The sequence below is a fragment of the Euprymna scolopes genome, chromosome 11 (assembly GCF_053919585.1).
Source record: "Euprymna scolopes isolate OS-2025 chromosome 11, ASM5391958v1, whole genome shotgun sequence".
Classification (NCBI taxonomy): Eukaryota; Metazoa; Mollusca; class Cephalopoda; order Sepiida; family Sepiolidae; genus Euprymna; species Euprymna scolopes.
The window spans coordinates 25,996,030-26,012,134 of NC_136492.1; the positions used below are offsets into that span (position 1 = coordinate 25,996,030).

General features: G+C 32.1%; 1 protein-coding gene across 1 annotated transcript; it reads left to right on the forward strand.

Moving 5' to 3' along the window:
- Nucleotides 1–404: 404 nt before the first annotated feature.
- LOC145288271 (protein GVQW3-like) lies at nucleotides 405–3,542 on the forward strand. The gene is made up of 2 exons (XM_080136308.1): nucleotides 405–426; nucleotides 3,190–3,542. Exons 1-2 carry the CDS (start codon nucleotides 405–407, stop codon nucleotides 3,540–3,542), a joined length of 375 nt encoding a protein of 124 aa, XP_079992434.1.
- Nucleotides 3,543–16,105: the final 12,563 nt, after the last annotated feature.

Here is a 16,105-nt window from a genome sequence, read left to right on the forward strand (position 1 = left end):
AATGTTTAGAAGACATACAAACATACATACACATAAACAGACGTTTGAGATATATATTCTAGAAGATTTAAATGAATGAAACACTAATTATCGTGATAGTGATAAACATCATCGTGTGATAGTTGGTTAAACTTCTGAGAAGCACAAAACACGTTATTACTTGTTTTACTCTTTTTCTTTTATTCTAAAATAAGCATAATGCAATTTGGAATTTAAAGAGCTACTACCGGGTAATGTGGGTGGGTAGGGGTGGTGTTGGTGAGTTTGTATATAAACTTCTGCGAGATAGTACAACCACGAAAAGGGAGCGTTATCGTTAAAATATATTAACTCAATCGAGACAAAAGACAGTGTTTTGAGTTGGAGGAGAGCTATCATATTATATTAATATATTGCAAAAAATTATGCCCGAAGAGCACAAAAATGGTAAAAAGTATTAAAAGAAATGAGGATACTCACAGTTTACTCGACGTAGATATTTTATTTACAAAAGGGGCACCACATGGAATTGTATAAATTACATCTCTCAGTCCTTTTTTTTCACAGTAATCACCACTTATCAAGGCCTGGAAGCCACTCAGGGATAAGGGTTATTGCAAGTACATTACGTTAGTGTGGAGATTTGATGAAGTGTTTACTTAAGGGGGCGGTTCATTAGGAATTCGTTAACATTGGACTTGAAGACATCCAAGTTGTAGTCCGGTGGGAAGCAGGCAGACGGAACAGAGTTCCACAGGCGTGCAGTTCTAAGAAAGAAGCTCTGTTCATGGAATCCGCGTTTTGATCTAGGCACAGATATAGAGTTTTCCAACATTACTTGAGGATGTGGGTGTCATAATTAGAGTGTTGACAAGAGAATATTCTTATCATTATTTTTACTCTCGAGTATATATATGACACAGTTAAACACAATTAACCAATAGAAAACCACATCACTCTATCACAAAATATATAAGATACTAGACTACCCGTGACACGTTGGGTCAGTATGTTATATTAGCTATGGAATTAATGTATGAGTGTGACACTTGTAACGCAAAGAAAATAGTTTTTGTGACATAACAGAAACATTTCCATGAAAGTATATTAAAATGAAAAAAGAATATAGATAGATTTCTATGAGTCGTTCTGTTTATAATTATATGTGTTTGGGGGAAAAAACTTACAGACATTGAATTAGAAGTGGTTTGCCATACTTATAGATAATTGTGCATTGAACAAATACCATAATACTTGAAGTTAAATTCAAATTTTGATATATCTTTTTATTTAACGCGAAAAAGAACAATTGGGACGCTGAAAACGTAAGCTAAAACAATACGTTTTATTGTCGCGTTGATTATTTCTTTGTAACGCAAATAAAAAAACATATTTTTGATGTTATTTATTTATGTTGGTAGTGTAGAAGAAAATGTATGAATGTTTTTAAGAAATGTGTATTCAAAAATGGAGAATAAATTAAAAAAATGAAGGCAGTGGGTAAATCGCCGTTGTAAAATGCTCTTATGGTTTGAACGGATTATTTGTAAGAAAATTGCGTTAAAATAACTTAAACGCATTGCGGAAATGAACGATGTAAAAAAAGCAGAAAGTATTAACAATTGTTTTTTGGATAATTTAAACGCGAAAACAAAAACAATTGGAACGCTGAAAACGTACACAGTAGAACAATATGTTTTATTATCGCGTTGATTATTATTTATGTACGCATGCGCAACCGGAAGTCGTAAACCGGAGTTTGGGTTACAACACCCGTTACAAGGTTATTTGAGTTTTATAATTATATAGATAAACTAATATATACTCGAGAGTCAAAACAATCAAAAGGTACCTTGTCATTGCCCTAGTTATAACTATCACGGACAAAAGTAATATATCTCCATCTTCATTTATCCTGAACCAAAGCCGCCCCCCTTTTTTTTTTGGCGTCCGTCAGCATCCATCTACTTCTTTCCTCTGTCATAATAGGGGATGATACTAAAAGGGGGGGGGTGATACTCCGCCTGATATAGGAAAGTAGTTAGTTCTCCGTGATTTTATTTCTATCGGCCAAACAGACGAAAAAGACGAAATATCGTATTTGAACAGATACTACACATTGCTCATGAAGAAAAGGCGAACGAACAAATCCATGAAAAATGCATGAATAAAGTACAAGCAATGGCAAAATATTTTATGTGATCCAAAATTGATTCAGCTTGATTCGTGTTATTGCACCCGGACAACGCCATGTTGTTTCCGCTATTTTCCAATAAATGTGAGATCAGATATATGCGGCTGCCAATTTAGACTGTTTTATAAATATAACTCCTTTTTATAGCCATTAGTTTTCATGGAGTTATATTTGACGTATTTCTTGCTGGTTGTTTAGTTTTGTTATTGCGGTATTTTTATTGCGGTATTTGCGACATTACAGCCTTTTAATTTTTTGATAGCTGTCTAATAGCTATTAAAGGAAGATTCGAACTGTTAATACATTTAGAAAGAAAAACAAGGAGAAGAAGAATAAGGAAGGAAAATAGAGAAGCAGAAGAGGAAGAGGAAGATAGAGAAGGACAGATAAAGAAAAAGAGAGATGAATGATAATAATAATAATAATAATAATAATAATAATAATAAGAAGAAGAAGAAAGAGGATGATGATGGTGAAGAAGAAGGAGAAGAAATGAAGAAGATTAAGATAACGAAGTACAAGATGGAGAAAAAAGAAGAGAAAGAATGAAAAATGTGGGTGAGATAGAAAGGAATAAAAAGAAAAGAAGAAAAAGAAACGGAAGAGAGAGGAGGAAGAAGCAGAAGAAAATGATGAAAGAACAAAAAGATATTAAAAAAAAAAGAAAATTGCGAGAGAAAAAGATGGAGAAACATAAAGACAATGAGAAAAACAATGAAAAGAAAAGAAAAAAAGAAGAAAAGAAACAATGAGAAAGACGGTGAAAATATAGAGAAAAAGGAAGACCAAGAAAATAAAGAAAGAAGGCCAACGAAAAGAACAAGGAAAAATGGCGAAAATAAAGATAAACTACAGGGTGGTCAAAAAGTCAGGTAACATGTTAAAGGTAGAAAAAACAATATGATCCATTATAATCTCTATTCGTTTAATATTATTTGTTTAAATATTTGAGTGTAATATATAAACTTTAATTTTAAATCTATGTGTTGTGTCATTTATATTCTTCTTTCTTTCAGGTATAATGGCCACCCAAAAGTTAACAACGCCGCAAAAGGTTGCTATTGTAAGATTGTACACTCAGTACAATAAAAATGATGCTGAAACTGCTCGCCAGTTCTCTACATTGTTTCCTGGCTTTACTGTAACACGAAAGCATGTAATTAAATTAAATAGGAAATTTGATGAAACCGGTTCTGTTGTTGACTTACCTCGGTCAGGAAGACCAAGAACCGGTCGGTCTGATGAGAATATTGCTACTGTCCAGGCAATTGTGGATGAAACCCCCAAAACATCATCACGAAATATGGCACGCCAATCAGGAATAAAAAGGGGAACAATTCTAAACATTTTGAAGAAAGATTTAAGTTAACAAAATAAACATATTTCATGTTTGTTTCATTTTATATTTCAATGTATGGTACTTAAATATACGTGTATTGCTAATATCGTTTTTCTTTAAAATGTTACCTGACTTTTTGACCACCCTGTAGATAGATAAGGAAAAAAGAAGAAAAATAAGGAGAAGAAGAAGATAAAGAAAGGAGAGAAAAACCCAAAGAAGATAAAAAGAGATGAAGAAAAAGAAAAAAAAGATGATAATAAGATAGAAAATGAAATAGAATAACAATAAGAAAGCGAAAGATGAGAATAAAGAAAGAGAAATTAAAAATAAGTAAGAATTTAACGTGGGTACCGTTGCAGGACCGTTTCTGTATACGCCATAATCATGTTGACACACCGGTCCCCGCTGGATCACCGAAGTTAAGCAACGTTGAACCTGGTCATTACTAAATGGGTTGCTATTTAGGACTTCTGGGTACTGTATGTCCTCTCTCGGCATTGTCTCCATTCGCCCTGAATTTCTCCTTGCCACTGGATTCAAACAGTGCCGATTCAGGAGAGGTGTGGTTGCGGATTGCGCAACTTTACCTCACAGTTACACACACAGCTACTCCTACAGGAGGTATCCTTTGTCTATCGAGACTAAACGGAAGCATTTACCATCACAGAACCCAACAAATAAAACAGAAAAGAAATAAAAAATTGCAAATGAAATGCATTCATCCATGGTTCAACGCATTTCATTATATTTCTAAAGTCTTTTCGAAAACACATGTGCTTTTTAAAAGTCTCTATCTCTGCCACCTCTTTCCCGCTCTCGACTTTAAACGTTCACCTTCACCGACGCGCATTTTGATCTTCTCTTCCTGCTCGACCACGTGGTGTTCCTTTTTTTGTTGTTTTTTCTCGTGACGCAACCTCACGCATACTTGTTAATTTTACTCCGCTGCTAATATTTTCGCTAGCCAGCTATCCTTCAACTGCTGCTCATAACTTTCTCACGCGTGTCTATACGCGCTCCATTACAAGAAGAAATTGAATAAGAAATAAAGAGGGTGAATACTAAAGAAAGTCGTGGAGTAAAGAATAAAGAAAGAGGAATAAGAAAATAAAATAACATGAAGAATACAAACAAGAAAGATGAAGATGGGTCCAAAGGAAGAAAATAAAAGAAGAAGAAGAAGAAGAAGAAGAAGAAGTAAACGGCAAAACTGAAAAAGAGAATGGAGGGAGAAAGATGAGAATTAGTTTGGTTTCGTGGGTTAACGGCATATCAACCCTTTTCAGGATGTTTAATGCCGAATCCAAAAATTTTAGAAACAGTTTTTATGGTTCAAGTTTTTATATCTTTACATATTTATTTATATAGAGTTTGGTTCGGTTGTTTTATGGCATATCAACCCTTTTCGGCTTATTTAATGCCGAATCCAGTTATTTTGGAAATAGTATTCATGTTGCATCCAGTTATTTTTCAGAATGTTTTTTATTCTTTAAACTCTTTGTATCTTCAATCGTTAGTTTGTAGTGTTTGGTTTGGTTGTTTTATAGTGGATTTTATCGTTTTTGTTTCCTGTCCTGCAGAACCTGAATGAGTTTTGCAATGGGAGACGGAAAATGGTTACAGAATTAATGTTTGGTACATTTTAAGTTTGGAAACCAGTCAGGAAGTGGGGGGGGGGATAGAAAGAGAAAGGGGAAATGGGGGAAAAAGAAAAAGAGGGAAAGGTGGGGTTTTGTTTTTGTTTCACAGAACATAATTAAGTTTTGCGAAAGAAAAGAGAAAAATAAAAATAAAATAACATCAATGCTAGGTGCGTTTCATCTTAGGAAGCCAATATCTTCAGACAACCTGATCTGGTAGCACCAGATGAGAATTTGAAAATAATCGTAGGAAACAATATGAGGAAAATGGAGAAATAAACTGAGAGAAAGATGAAGACGGAGAAGGTCAAGGAAAACCAACTTTAAATATTAAGATGTAAAAAAAAAAATTAAATATGAAAAGGTAAAAAAACTTTAAATATGAAAAGGTAAAAAAAAAAAAATTAAATATGAAGAGGTAAAACAAACTTTAAATATGAAGAGGTAAAAAAAACTTTAAATATGAAGAGGTAAAAAAAACTTTAAATATGAAGAGGTAAAAAGACTTTAAATATGAAGAGGTAAAAACAAATTTAAATATGAAGAGATAAAAAAATTTTAAATATGAAGAGGTGAAAAAAAAACTTTAAATATGAAGAGGTAAAAAAAACTTTAAATATGAAGAGGTAAAAAAAACTTTAAATATGAAGAGGTAAAAAAAAAAACATTAAATATGAAGAGGTAAAAAAAAACGTTAAATATGAATAGGTGTAAAAAAAAACTTTAAATATGAATAGGTGTAAAAAAAAGTTTAAATATGAATAGGTTAAAAAAATGTTAAATATGAAGTAAAAAAAAGACTTTAAATATGAAGAGGTAAAAAAAACTTTAAATATGAAGAGGTAAAAAAAACTTTAAATATGAAGAGGTAAAAAAAACTTTAAATATGAAGAGGTAAAAAAAACTTTAAATATGAAGAGGTAAAAAAAATGAAAATAAGAAAACAAAGAAATAAGCAAGAACAAAAAAAAAAAAAGAAAAACATACGGGAGAGAAAAAAGCCTTTGTAAAGAACATAACAATTGCTGAATTATATACAGAGCGGAGAAGAAGCCTATACTATTATAATACTTATTGTGTATTGGTATTCGTATTAAAAACACTTTTTTCTATTTATTTTAAAAGAAAATGCAACTTTCTTATATATGAATCGTGGAATTACATTCATCTGCAAAAGATCTAGCTAATTTTCATATTCTTTAGAACATTTATTTTAATTAATTAATTACTGTTTTTTTTCAGTTTTCTTATTTGATGATCATCTTTAGTTAACTATTACATGTAATTATATTCATGCAGATATTCTACATGATTTATACTTGCGTAATATTTGCGTAAAACGGTTACAGAAAACACAAACCTCTTGGCATATATATTTATGTATGTGCATATATATATATTTGTTTTAAAAAATTTTGACCACTGAACTCTTCTGTCAGTTTTTAGTCTACAGACATGAAACTTAATATATAGGGTATTTGAACTCATGCGAAACTTTATATTTGAGGTTTAGCCCGGGGAAATCGGTGCAAAAGTGTGAAAATTAAAGAAAATGGAATTTGCCAGGTGAAAGTCGAAGTTATACGAATATGCATGCGTAACGTAGTAGCTATTGGTTTGTATTTTAATTTTTAGCCTTCGGCAAACATGTTTTCATAACTCAGGCATTAACTTCCAAGAAAAAAGTAAATCCTAAGCTTAACGTTTTGCCTTTGATCCTCGGTGGTAGCGCACGTGTCATTTTTTGTTTTTGTTTTGTATACCGTTTAAATCATTACTAAATGTTGAGTCAAAAATAATAATAAATATGAAGTCTGCATTAATCAAAATATCATATTTAAGCGTATTTAACGACCAGGCGGTCTGCCAGTAGATCCATTCGGTTCTAGGTTCGATCCTCGGCTTGGGATAAGTGTTAGTCTAGCGGCACTGATGAGTTGTGAAACAACGAAACAGGACTGTATGTCGATGACTAAAATATATTTTATAAAAGCCCCCCTCTTGGGTTGAGCACTATCGTAAATAATCTTACTCGCTACTTAATTTAGCTGAAAAAATGCGAAGCTCGCGGTTTGTTTACAAACAAACGTTGGAGCACTTTACGAGTGGCGGACGGATGTTTATTTAAATAGACATTCGGACAGATTAATTGCGGTCACCGCTTCCGTAGTAAAGGAGTAGAACTGCCGACTGTCATCACGACGGTTCTAGGTTCGATCCTCGGCTTGGGATAGGTGTTAGTCTAGCGGCACTGATGAGTTGTGAAACAACGAAACAGGACTGTATGTCGATGACTAAAATATATTTTATATATATATATATATATATATATATATATATATATATATATATATACACAAATCCAGGCTTCAGATGTTCAAAAGTAAGGACTAATGAATAAAACGAGGTTGTTAGATAGTGCTCTATAATAAGAGCAAAATATACTTTTTTATTATTTATTCGAAGGTAAACAGTTACATTTGGTCGCTACAAACAGCGATCTGTTTCAGTCAATGAGACTTTGTCAGGCGACCCTGAGCCATTCAACGCTATAGAAAAAAAGAAAGAACAGACCTATTCAAAGAAAAAAAAGACTTTCTAGAAAAGCATAAAAATGGAGATATATATATATATATATATATATATATATATATATATATATATATATATATATATATATATATATATATATATAGGTAAAAAAGAAGCAAAGGCAGACGAACGTGACTACAGAAATGTTATAAATAAAAGAGAAAGAGAAAGCGAATGAAAAAGAATATGAAAAATAAACAAATAAAAAAAAGAAAAAAGAAAAGGTATAGAATATAAATAAGTAAAGTAAAAAAGAAAGAATTAATAAAAATGTATATAATAAAAAGAAAGACAGCGAAAGAAAGAAACCATAAAATGTAGATACATTAAAAGATATAAAGAAAACGCGAAATAAAAGTAAAAAAGAAAAAAGAAACAAAACAAGATGAAACAAAATAAATATTATAGAAACAAAAAAGAAAAAAGAAAGAGGAAACACTTAAAGCATAAAAGGCAGATAAAAAATAAATTAAATTAAAGCGAATGACAAAAAAAAAGTATAAAAGTGTATGAATAAAAATGGACGACCATCAAAAGCGAAAATACAAAAATATATAAAGTAAAAAAAAAAATGAAATAAAGAAAAGTCGGAAGAAAAAAAATGGAAGAAAGTCAAATTGCTTACGCAGGAATGTCTATATATATAAAAAAATATATAAAAAGCGAGAAAGATTATTGTTTCCCCTTGCTTGTCTCGTACGTCAATCGATACAAAACCTATTAAACTGATTGAATTATCAACAGTGTAAAATAATAGTATCGCATCGATTTGACAATACGAACGTCACAATGGCCAAGAAATATCGAGTCGCTGACTGAGGAACGTTTTAATAATGGCGTCCGTCCAATTAGCAAAGCCGAAACAATACAAAAACAATCATAGCGACATATCCTGAAAGGCTTAGATCTCCCATTTTAATAACATCATCAAAAAAAATAAATTGCTCCTTTATCGGTAAATTAGCTTTTTATGTAATTCCTTTTATCGCCTCGGGGACTTATGAAAAAATATATACGACAACGCATTTGCATAATTAAATGAATTGCGTGCAGTAATTGCGATGGTTACAGCGAAATATGGTTGAAACCGCGGTTCTTGGATTAGAGAAGTTAAACAATTTTATTGACTATTTAGGTATGAATGTTATTAGGAGGGTGTGCCAAACTAATGATTAGGGCTATGGCAACAGCATATTCTTTTCATTGTTTTAACTCTCGAGTGTATATCCGTTGATATCTTATGTGCTTTTATATAGAGTGATGTGGTTCTCGGTTGATTAACTGTGTCTAACTGTGTCGGATATATACTCGAGAGTCAAAACAATGAAAAGAATATTCTGTTGTCATAGCCCTAGTAATGACTCCTTTATATTTCGCCCGAATGGACCAGAGATAGGATTGCAAATAGCATTGTTATGATGACTAAACTTATGCATTCATGGTCTAAAAGTTTCATCTCTCTGTTCCATATATTGACGGTGTGAGACTAAGGAACCAACGTCTGCCATGGACATGCGTAAGAAGCAGAGATGCGTCGTTAAATTACTGACAAAAGTGCATTGAGAATAGTAGTGACTATATCTATAAAATTGAAAGTGTCTGTCTGTGTGGCTGTGTGGCTGTGTACATTTTCCTACCAAATAACTCTATCAATTTTCGGTCTACAGACACGAAATTTGGCATAAGGGGTATTGATATTTGGGAAAATCTTTTTAATCGGTTTTAATCGGCCAGAAATTTAGCTGTTAAGGGGTTAAATTTCAATGATTTGACCTTTGAGAACTCTACCAAACTCCTCCGCCAATGTTGGGTCTAAACACTTGAAATGTTAGATATAGGTTACTTGGACAGAGTTCTAACTTTATAATTCTATTTGAGCCCAAAACAATAAATGCTAAGGGGTCAAAATTTATATAAAAAAATGACGTCTGCGGTCTCTACCAACTTTTCTCTATAGTAGTTAAGGAAGATTATTATATAGAAAGGCATTACTGTACATATTCACACTTTTTAATATATACATAGGCACGTAAAGGTATGAACCGTACATAGGGGCCGAGCAAAGCCGGGCGGAACTGTTAGTGTATATATAAAAATACATTACAGAGCATAAAAAGTTGCTCGTTTTAATGATACAACTCCTGCTTTCATAGTTCTTTTTAAAAATAAGAAGGCAATATGTTTTGAAAGACCCTCATATCGCAAAGCGCGCTCCTGGCGCCTATGCAAAAGCATCATCGATCGCTGGTAAAAGTTTATTAATAATGTTGGTGACTATGTAGAAAAAATAGATTATAATTATGTTGGTGACTATGTAGAAAAAATAGATTATAATTATGTTGGTAACTATGTAGAAAAAATAGATTATAATTATGTGGGTGACTATGTAGAAAAAATAGATTATAATTATGTTGGTGACTATGTAGAAAAAATAGATTATAATTATGTTGGTGACTATGTAGAAAATATAGATTATAATTATGCTGGTGACTATGTAGAAAAAATAGATTATAATTATGTGGGTGACTATGTAGAAAAAATAGATTATAATTATGTTGGTGACTATGTAGAAAAAATAGATTATAATTATGTTGGTGACTATGTAGAAAAAATAGATTATAATTATGTTGGTGACTATGTAGAAAAAATAGATTATAATTATGTGGGTGACTATGTAGAAAAAATAGATTATAATTATGTTGGTGACTATGTAGAAAAAATAGATTATAATTATGTTGGTGACTATGTAGAAAAAATAGATTATAATTATGTTGGTGACTATGTAGAAAAAATAGATTATAATTATGTTGGTGACTATGTAGAAAAATAGATTATAATTATGTTGGTGACTATGTAGAAAAAATAGATTATAATTATGTTGGTGACTATGTAGAAAAAATAGATTATAATTATGTTGGTGACTATGTAGAAAAAATAGATTATAATTATGTTGGTGACTATGTAGAAAAAATAGATTATAATTATGTTGGTGACTATGTAGAAAAATAGATTATAATTATGTTGGTGACTATGTAGAAAAAATAGATTATAATTATGTTGGTGACTATGTAGAAAAAATAGATTATAATTATGTTGGTGACTATGTAGAAAAAATAGATTATAATTATGTTGGTGACTATGTAGAAAAAATAGATTATAATTATGTTGGTGACTATGTAGAAAAAATAGATTATAATTATGTTGGTGACTATGTAGAAAAAATAGATTATAATTATGTTGGTGACTATGTAGAAAAAATAAATTATAATTATGTTGGTTACTATGTAGAAAAAATGGATTATAATTATGTTGGTTACTATGTAGAAAAAATAGATTATAATTATGTTGGTGACTGTGTAGAAAAAATAGATTATAATTATGTTGGTGACTATGTAGAAAAAATAGATTATAATTATGTTGGTGACTATGTAGAAAAAATAGATTATAATTATGTTGGTGACTATGTAGAAAAATAGATTATAATTATGTTGGTGACTATGTAGAAAAAATAGATTATAATTATGTTGGTGACTATGTAGAAAAAATAGATTATAATAATATTGGTGACTATGTAGAAAAAATAGATTATAATTATGTTGGTGACTATGTAGAAAAAATAGATTATAATTATGTTGGTGACTATGTAGAAAAAATAGATTATAATTATGTTGGTGACTATGTAGAAAAAATAGATTATAATTATGTTGGTGACTATGTAGAAAAATAGATTATAATAATGTTGGTGACTATGTAGAAAAAATAGATTATAATTATGTTGGTGACTATGTAGAAAAAATAGATTATAATTATTTTGGTGACTATGTAGAAAAAATAGATTATAATTATGTTGGTGACTATGTAGAAAAAATAGATTATAATTATGTTGGTGACTATGTAGAAAAAATAGATTATAATTATGTTGGTGACTACGTAGAAAAAATAGATTATAATTATGTTGGTGACTATGTAGAAAAAATAGATTATAATTATGTTGGTGACTATGTAGAAAAAATAGATTATAATTATGTTGGTGACTATGTAGAAAAATAGATTATAATTATGTTGGTGACTATGTAGAAAAAATAGATTATAATTATGTTGGTGACTATGTAGAAAAAATAGATTATAATTATGTTGGTGACTATGTAGAAAAAATAGATTATAATTATGTTGGTGACTATGTAGAAAAAATAGATTATAATAATATTGGTGACTATGTAGAAAAAATAGATTATAATTATGTTGGTGACTATGTAGAAAAAATAGATTATAATTATGTTGGTGACTATGTAGAAAAAATAGATTATAATTATGTTGGTGACTATGTAGAAAAAATAGATTATAATTATGTTGGTGACTATGTAGAAAAAATAGATTATAATTATGTTGGTGACTATGTAGAAAAATAGATTATAATTATGTTGGTGACTATGTAGAAAAATAGATTATAATTATGTTGGTGACTATGTAGAAAAATAGATTATAATTATGTTGGTGACTATGTAGAAAAAATAGATTATAATTATGTTGGTGACTATGTAGAAAAATAGATTATAATTATGTTGGTGACTATGTAGAAAACATAGATTATAATTATGTTGGTGACTATGTAGAAAAAATAGATTATAATTATGTTGGTGACTATGTAGAAAAAATAGATTATAATTATGTTGGTGACTATGTAGAAAAAATAGATTATAATTATGTTGGTGACTATGTAGAAAAAATAGATTATAATTATGTTGGTGACTATGTAGAAAAAATAGATTATAATTATGTTGGTGACTATGTAGAAAAAATAGATTATAATAATGTTGGTTACTATGTAGAAAAAATAGATTATAATAATGTTGGTGACTATGTAGAAAAAATAGATTATAATTACGTTGGTGACTATGTAGAAAAAATAGATTATAATTACGTTGGTGACTATGTAGAAAAATAAAATCTAGTGCACAAAAGATCGCTCGTTTTAATGATACCATTCCCGTCTTCATAGTGCTTCAACATTTTGTAGTTAAAAAATAGGCCGTGTTACTTTTGGAACGACCCTTCAAAATTTTGAAGAACTACGAAGACGGGAATGGTATCATAAAAGCGTGCTCCTGACATCAATGCGCAGACATTAATTGAATTTTTTTTTTTATTGCTTTTTAACAGCAAACAAGGCACAATACGACTTTAAGTAGGGGGCTACTATTTAGGACATAACTGCAGGATACTATATAGGCAGTTTTGCTGTAAGATGTCTGTTTACATTACATTTGAACTTCCGCATGTCAGTACAGTTGGGAAGGCAGGAACCCGGATTAAATTTCAAAGTCTAGCAGTTCTGGGGAAGAAAATATTAGAGTAGAAAGCTTTCTGGCATCTGGAGATCTCTATATAGGAGTGGGATGTTCCAACTTGTAGGGGGTATTTACGTCGAGGGTGGTACAAGGGCTTGTAGTTCGTCGGTGCATCTACCATTAAAATACTTGTAAAACAGGCAGAGGGATGCAACGTTTCGTCGATGGAAGAGAGACTGAAGCCTGGCCGACAGTTCGGGGCCTGTTAGGTTGGCGTCTCTTTTTTTTTTTTTAACCCTTTGAGATGCATTTTTATTACTGCTTGACTTTAGCTTTAAGCACAAAGACCTAAAAGGAATCCACTCAGTATGAAAAAATAAAGATTCAACATTTTTCTTTACTTTTTTATAAAGTGATATATTTAAAAAAACAGTTTCATCTCTGCTAATCGTTAACAAATGTCAAGGGGACAAGTATAAAAATAAACGTTACGTTTTATTAATGTTTTATCCCTGCCATTGAGAATAGTAGTAACTATGTGTAAAAAATAAATTCAGGGGCACAAAAAATCGTTCGTTTTAATGGAACTAATCCCATCTTCGCAGCTCTTCAAATTTTTTGTAAAAATAAGAGGATTTACTTTTTGAACGGTTCTAATTCATAGGCTATTTATTAGAGTCTAAAGATGTCCTGCATCTGGAAACATCTAAAGTCAGGAGATGGGATTGTGTTGTTAATCTGGTTGATCAAAGATACTTACGTTGAAGAAACAAATTGCAATAAGTTACTGGGAAACATTTCGTAACACTATCAACACAAACGCAGGTATGCATTATTACAGCAATGGTGACAAGGTCTAGAGCTTGATAGACAGTGCGAATCGTATTATAAGTAACTCGTATGGCACCGTTTTATACCGTGTGTCTCTAACCTCGTCGAACTGCACTCCATATGACAGGTGCTCTTTCGATCGGACGTGTCCCGTCACAATTTGGCCTATAGATCATCTTTACACGTTGTGTTTCCATGGTGGGCACTTCACCTTTCGATCAAATCGTCTCCTATCCCGTATAGTCTCCGGGTTCATTAATCCCTCCGTTGGTCTCTGCAGTTTGCTGAAAAATGAAGAATCCTCACCACAAACAAACAGAACTCCGGTTTATAACAACTATTTATTAAGTGCATTACTTCACAACGGCCGCTGTAAATTGAGGTGACTGACTATAGCAGTGAACGATGTATGACCAGGCAAGTAAAGTCACAAATTTCCCAATAGCACAGACTAGTAACTTTATAACATCAGGGACTGAAGGCCCCCAGGTCAGGAGCGCTTGGCCAGCTCAGCCATTCAGCTTGCTGGCTACGACTCTAATCGTTTTAGAATTCCTTTTTCGGAATGCTACCCTTTTCCCTCGCCTCTCCCTCGGAGAGTAGTTAAAAACATCCTTTCTCCCTTCATCTCAGAGCCTTCCCTTGTTTCATCCACTCAACACCCCTCTCTCCCTTTCCTGGGAGGGGGTGGTTGCTCACATTGATATCTATTGGCAGTTCCCTGGATTTCTTCGCCCAGCACTGTGTGCGACCCTTATCAGCAAATACTCCCCTGACATCTCGGAAATAATTCCAATTCTATCCCCATTTTTTGAAGACAATATACAATCTGGTTTGCCTGCAACAAGCCCATAATGACAGCTCAGCAGTTGATCCTATTTTACTAGCTAATTCTTTGCATTTCTTTCCACTTCCCCACTCTATCTTGTCTGGTCCAACACCCGTCTCACTGCAATATGCACCTCGCTGCTTGCATTATGACACCATAGTGTCACAGTATTAGATTAAACATTTTTTTAGCTTGCGAAAACATAGTATTTGGTGCACCAGCCTGGATAGAGCAGCCACAATCCATGCGAGAATAAATGCAGGTTTTGTAGAGGTATCGAATACCGGCAATGTGTGAAAGCTTTTCTAGTACGATAAAGGGAGCCCACCTTATTTGCAGAAAACTTGCCAATATATTTTATTGTATCATCATCTCATTCGAGGTGTTTTAATGTCGAGCACTCTGTAACAGTGCCCAGGTGCGGATATGCAAATACCGAGCCGTGTGCGAAGGAAACGAACACAAAAAGGCGGACTGGCAAACACGTTCAGCATGTTCGAGACGACAGGCGTCAGAGAAGACGAGCACGCTCGAAAGCACGTTCTAAATGACGCTCGAGAGACAGAATTCAGAGAGGAGCAGAACGATCACGTGAGAGACGTAGATGAATTCACGGGTGTTACGAAAAGTCACGCGGGAGAATGAGGAAATAAATATCGTCGTTCCAAAAAAGGAGTTGAGTTATCACTTGTTCTATGTTCCTTGCGACGTACTTTACTACAACGTGTTGGGTTTACCCGTGTAAACGTGCACAACTGTACAAACTCGAGAACGGTGCCATCAGCCATGGCAAGCAGTAGTTAGTCAGATTCCTCATTACTTTTTAAAGGAAAGACGTTTTGGCTTAGTAGTATTAAGAGTAACTATCAATTCAATTGTAATAATAAAAGAAAAACACTAAAACATTCATTTAATGTCATCGGACATCAATTTTTCAAGAGGAATATGGAGTGTACTGGAATCGTGCGGAGCGTTATTTTCACTCAAATTTCAGAAAAAAACTAACGACGGTTGCCAACGAGATCTTGATAATGGACGACGTATGTTTTAATATATGAAGTATTGTTTAAATAAAGTAACCATCGCGACGATGCAAAAAAAAAAATTGAACAATATAAAGTATTCATTTTAACCCCCCCTTTTATGTATATTAAAAAATGTAAATGACTGAAGAAAAACGAATGTGTCAGCATCCAATGTTAAAAAGAAAAAATTAAAAATGAAATTGGTTGATTAAAACCGAAAATGCCAGGACTACAATTTTCTTATTAAAACTGAGAATTGTCCTGATCCCCCCCACACACACCACCACCACAAAACAAGGCCAAAAATGTTTAGGAAGAAACATTTTAAAATGCTGAAAGCTTTGGGTCTGGAGTCTTTCTTTTTAGGAATAAATTCTTTTAGACT

What these genes read in the sequence shown, in the direction of transcription:
- LOC145288271 (XM_080136308.1), top strand. Translation starts at nt 405, where the DNA reads ATGCCCGAAGAGCACAAAAATG. An exon ending in GCCCGAAGAGCACAAAAATG is followed by an intron (nt 427 to 3,189) that starts GTAAAAAGTATT and finishes TCTTTCTTTCAG; the next exon opens with GTATAATGGCCACCCAAAAG.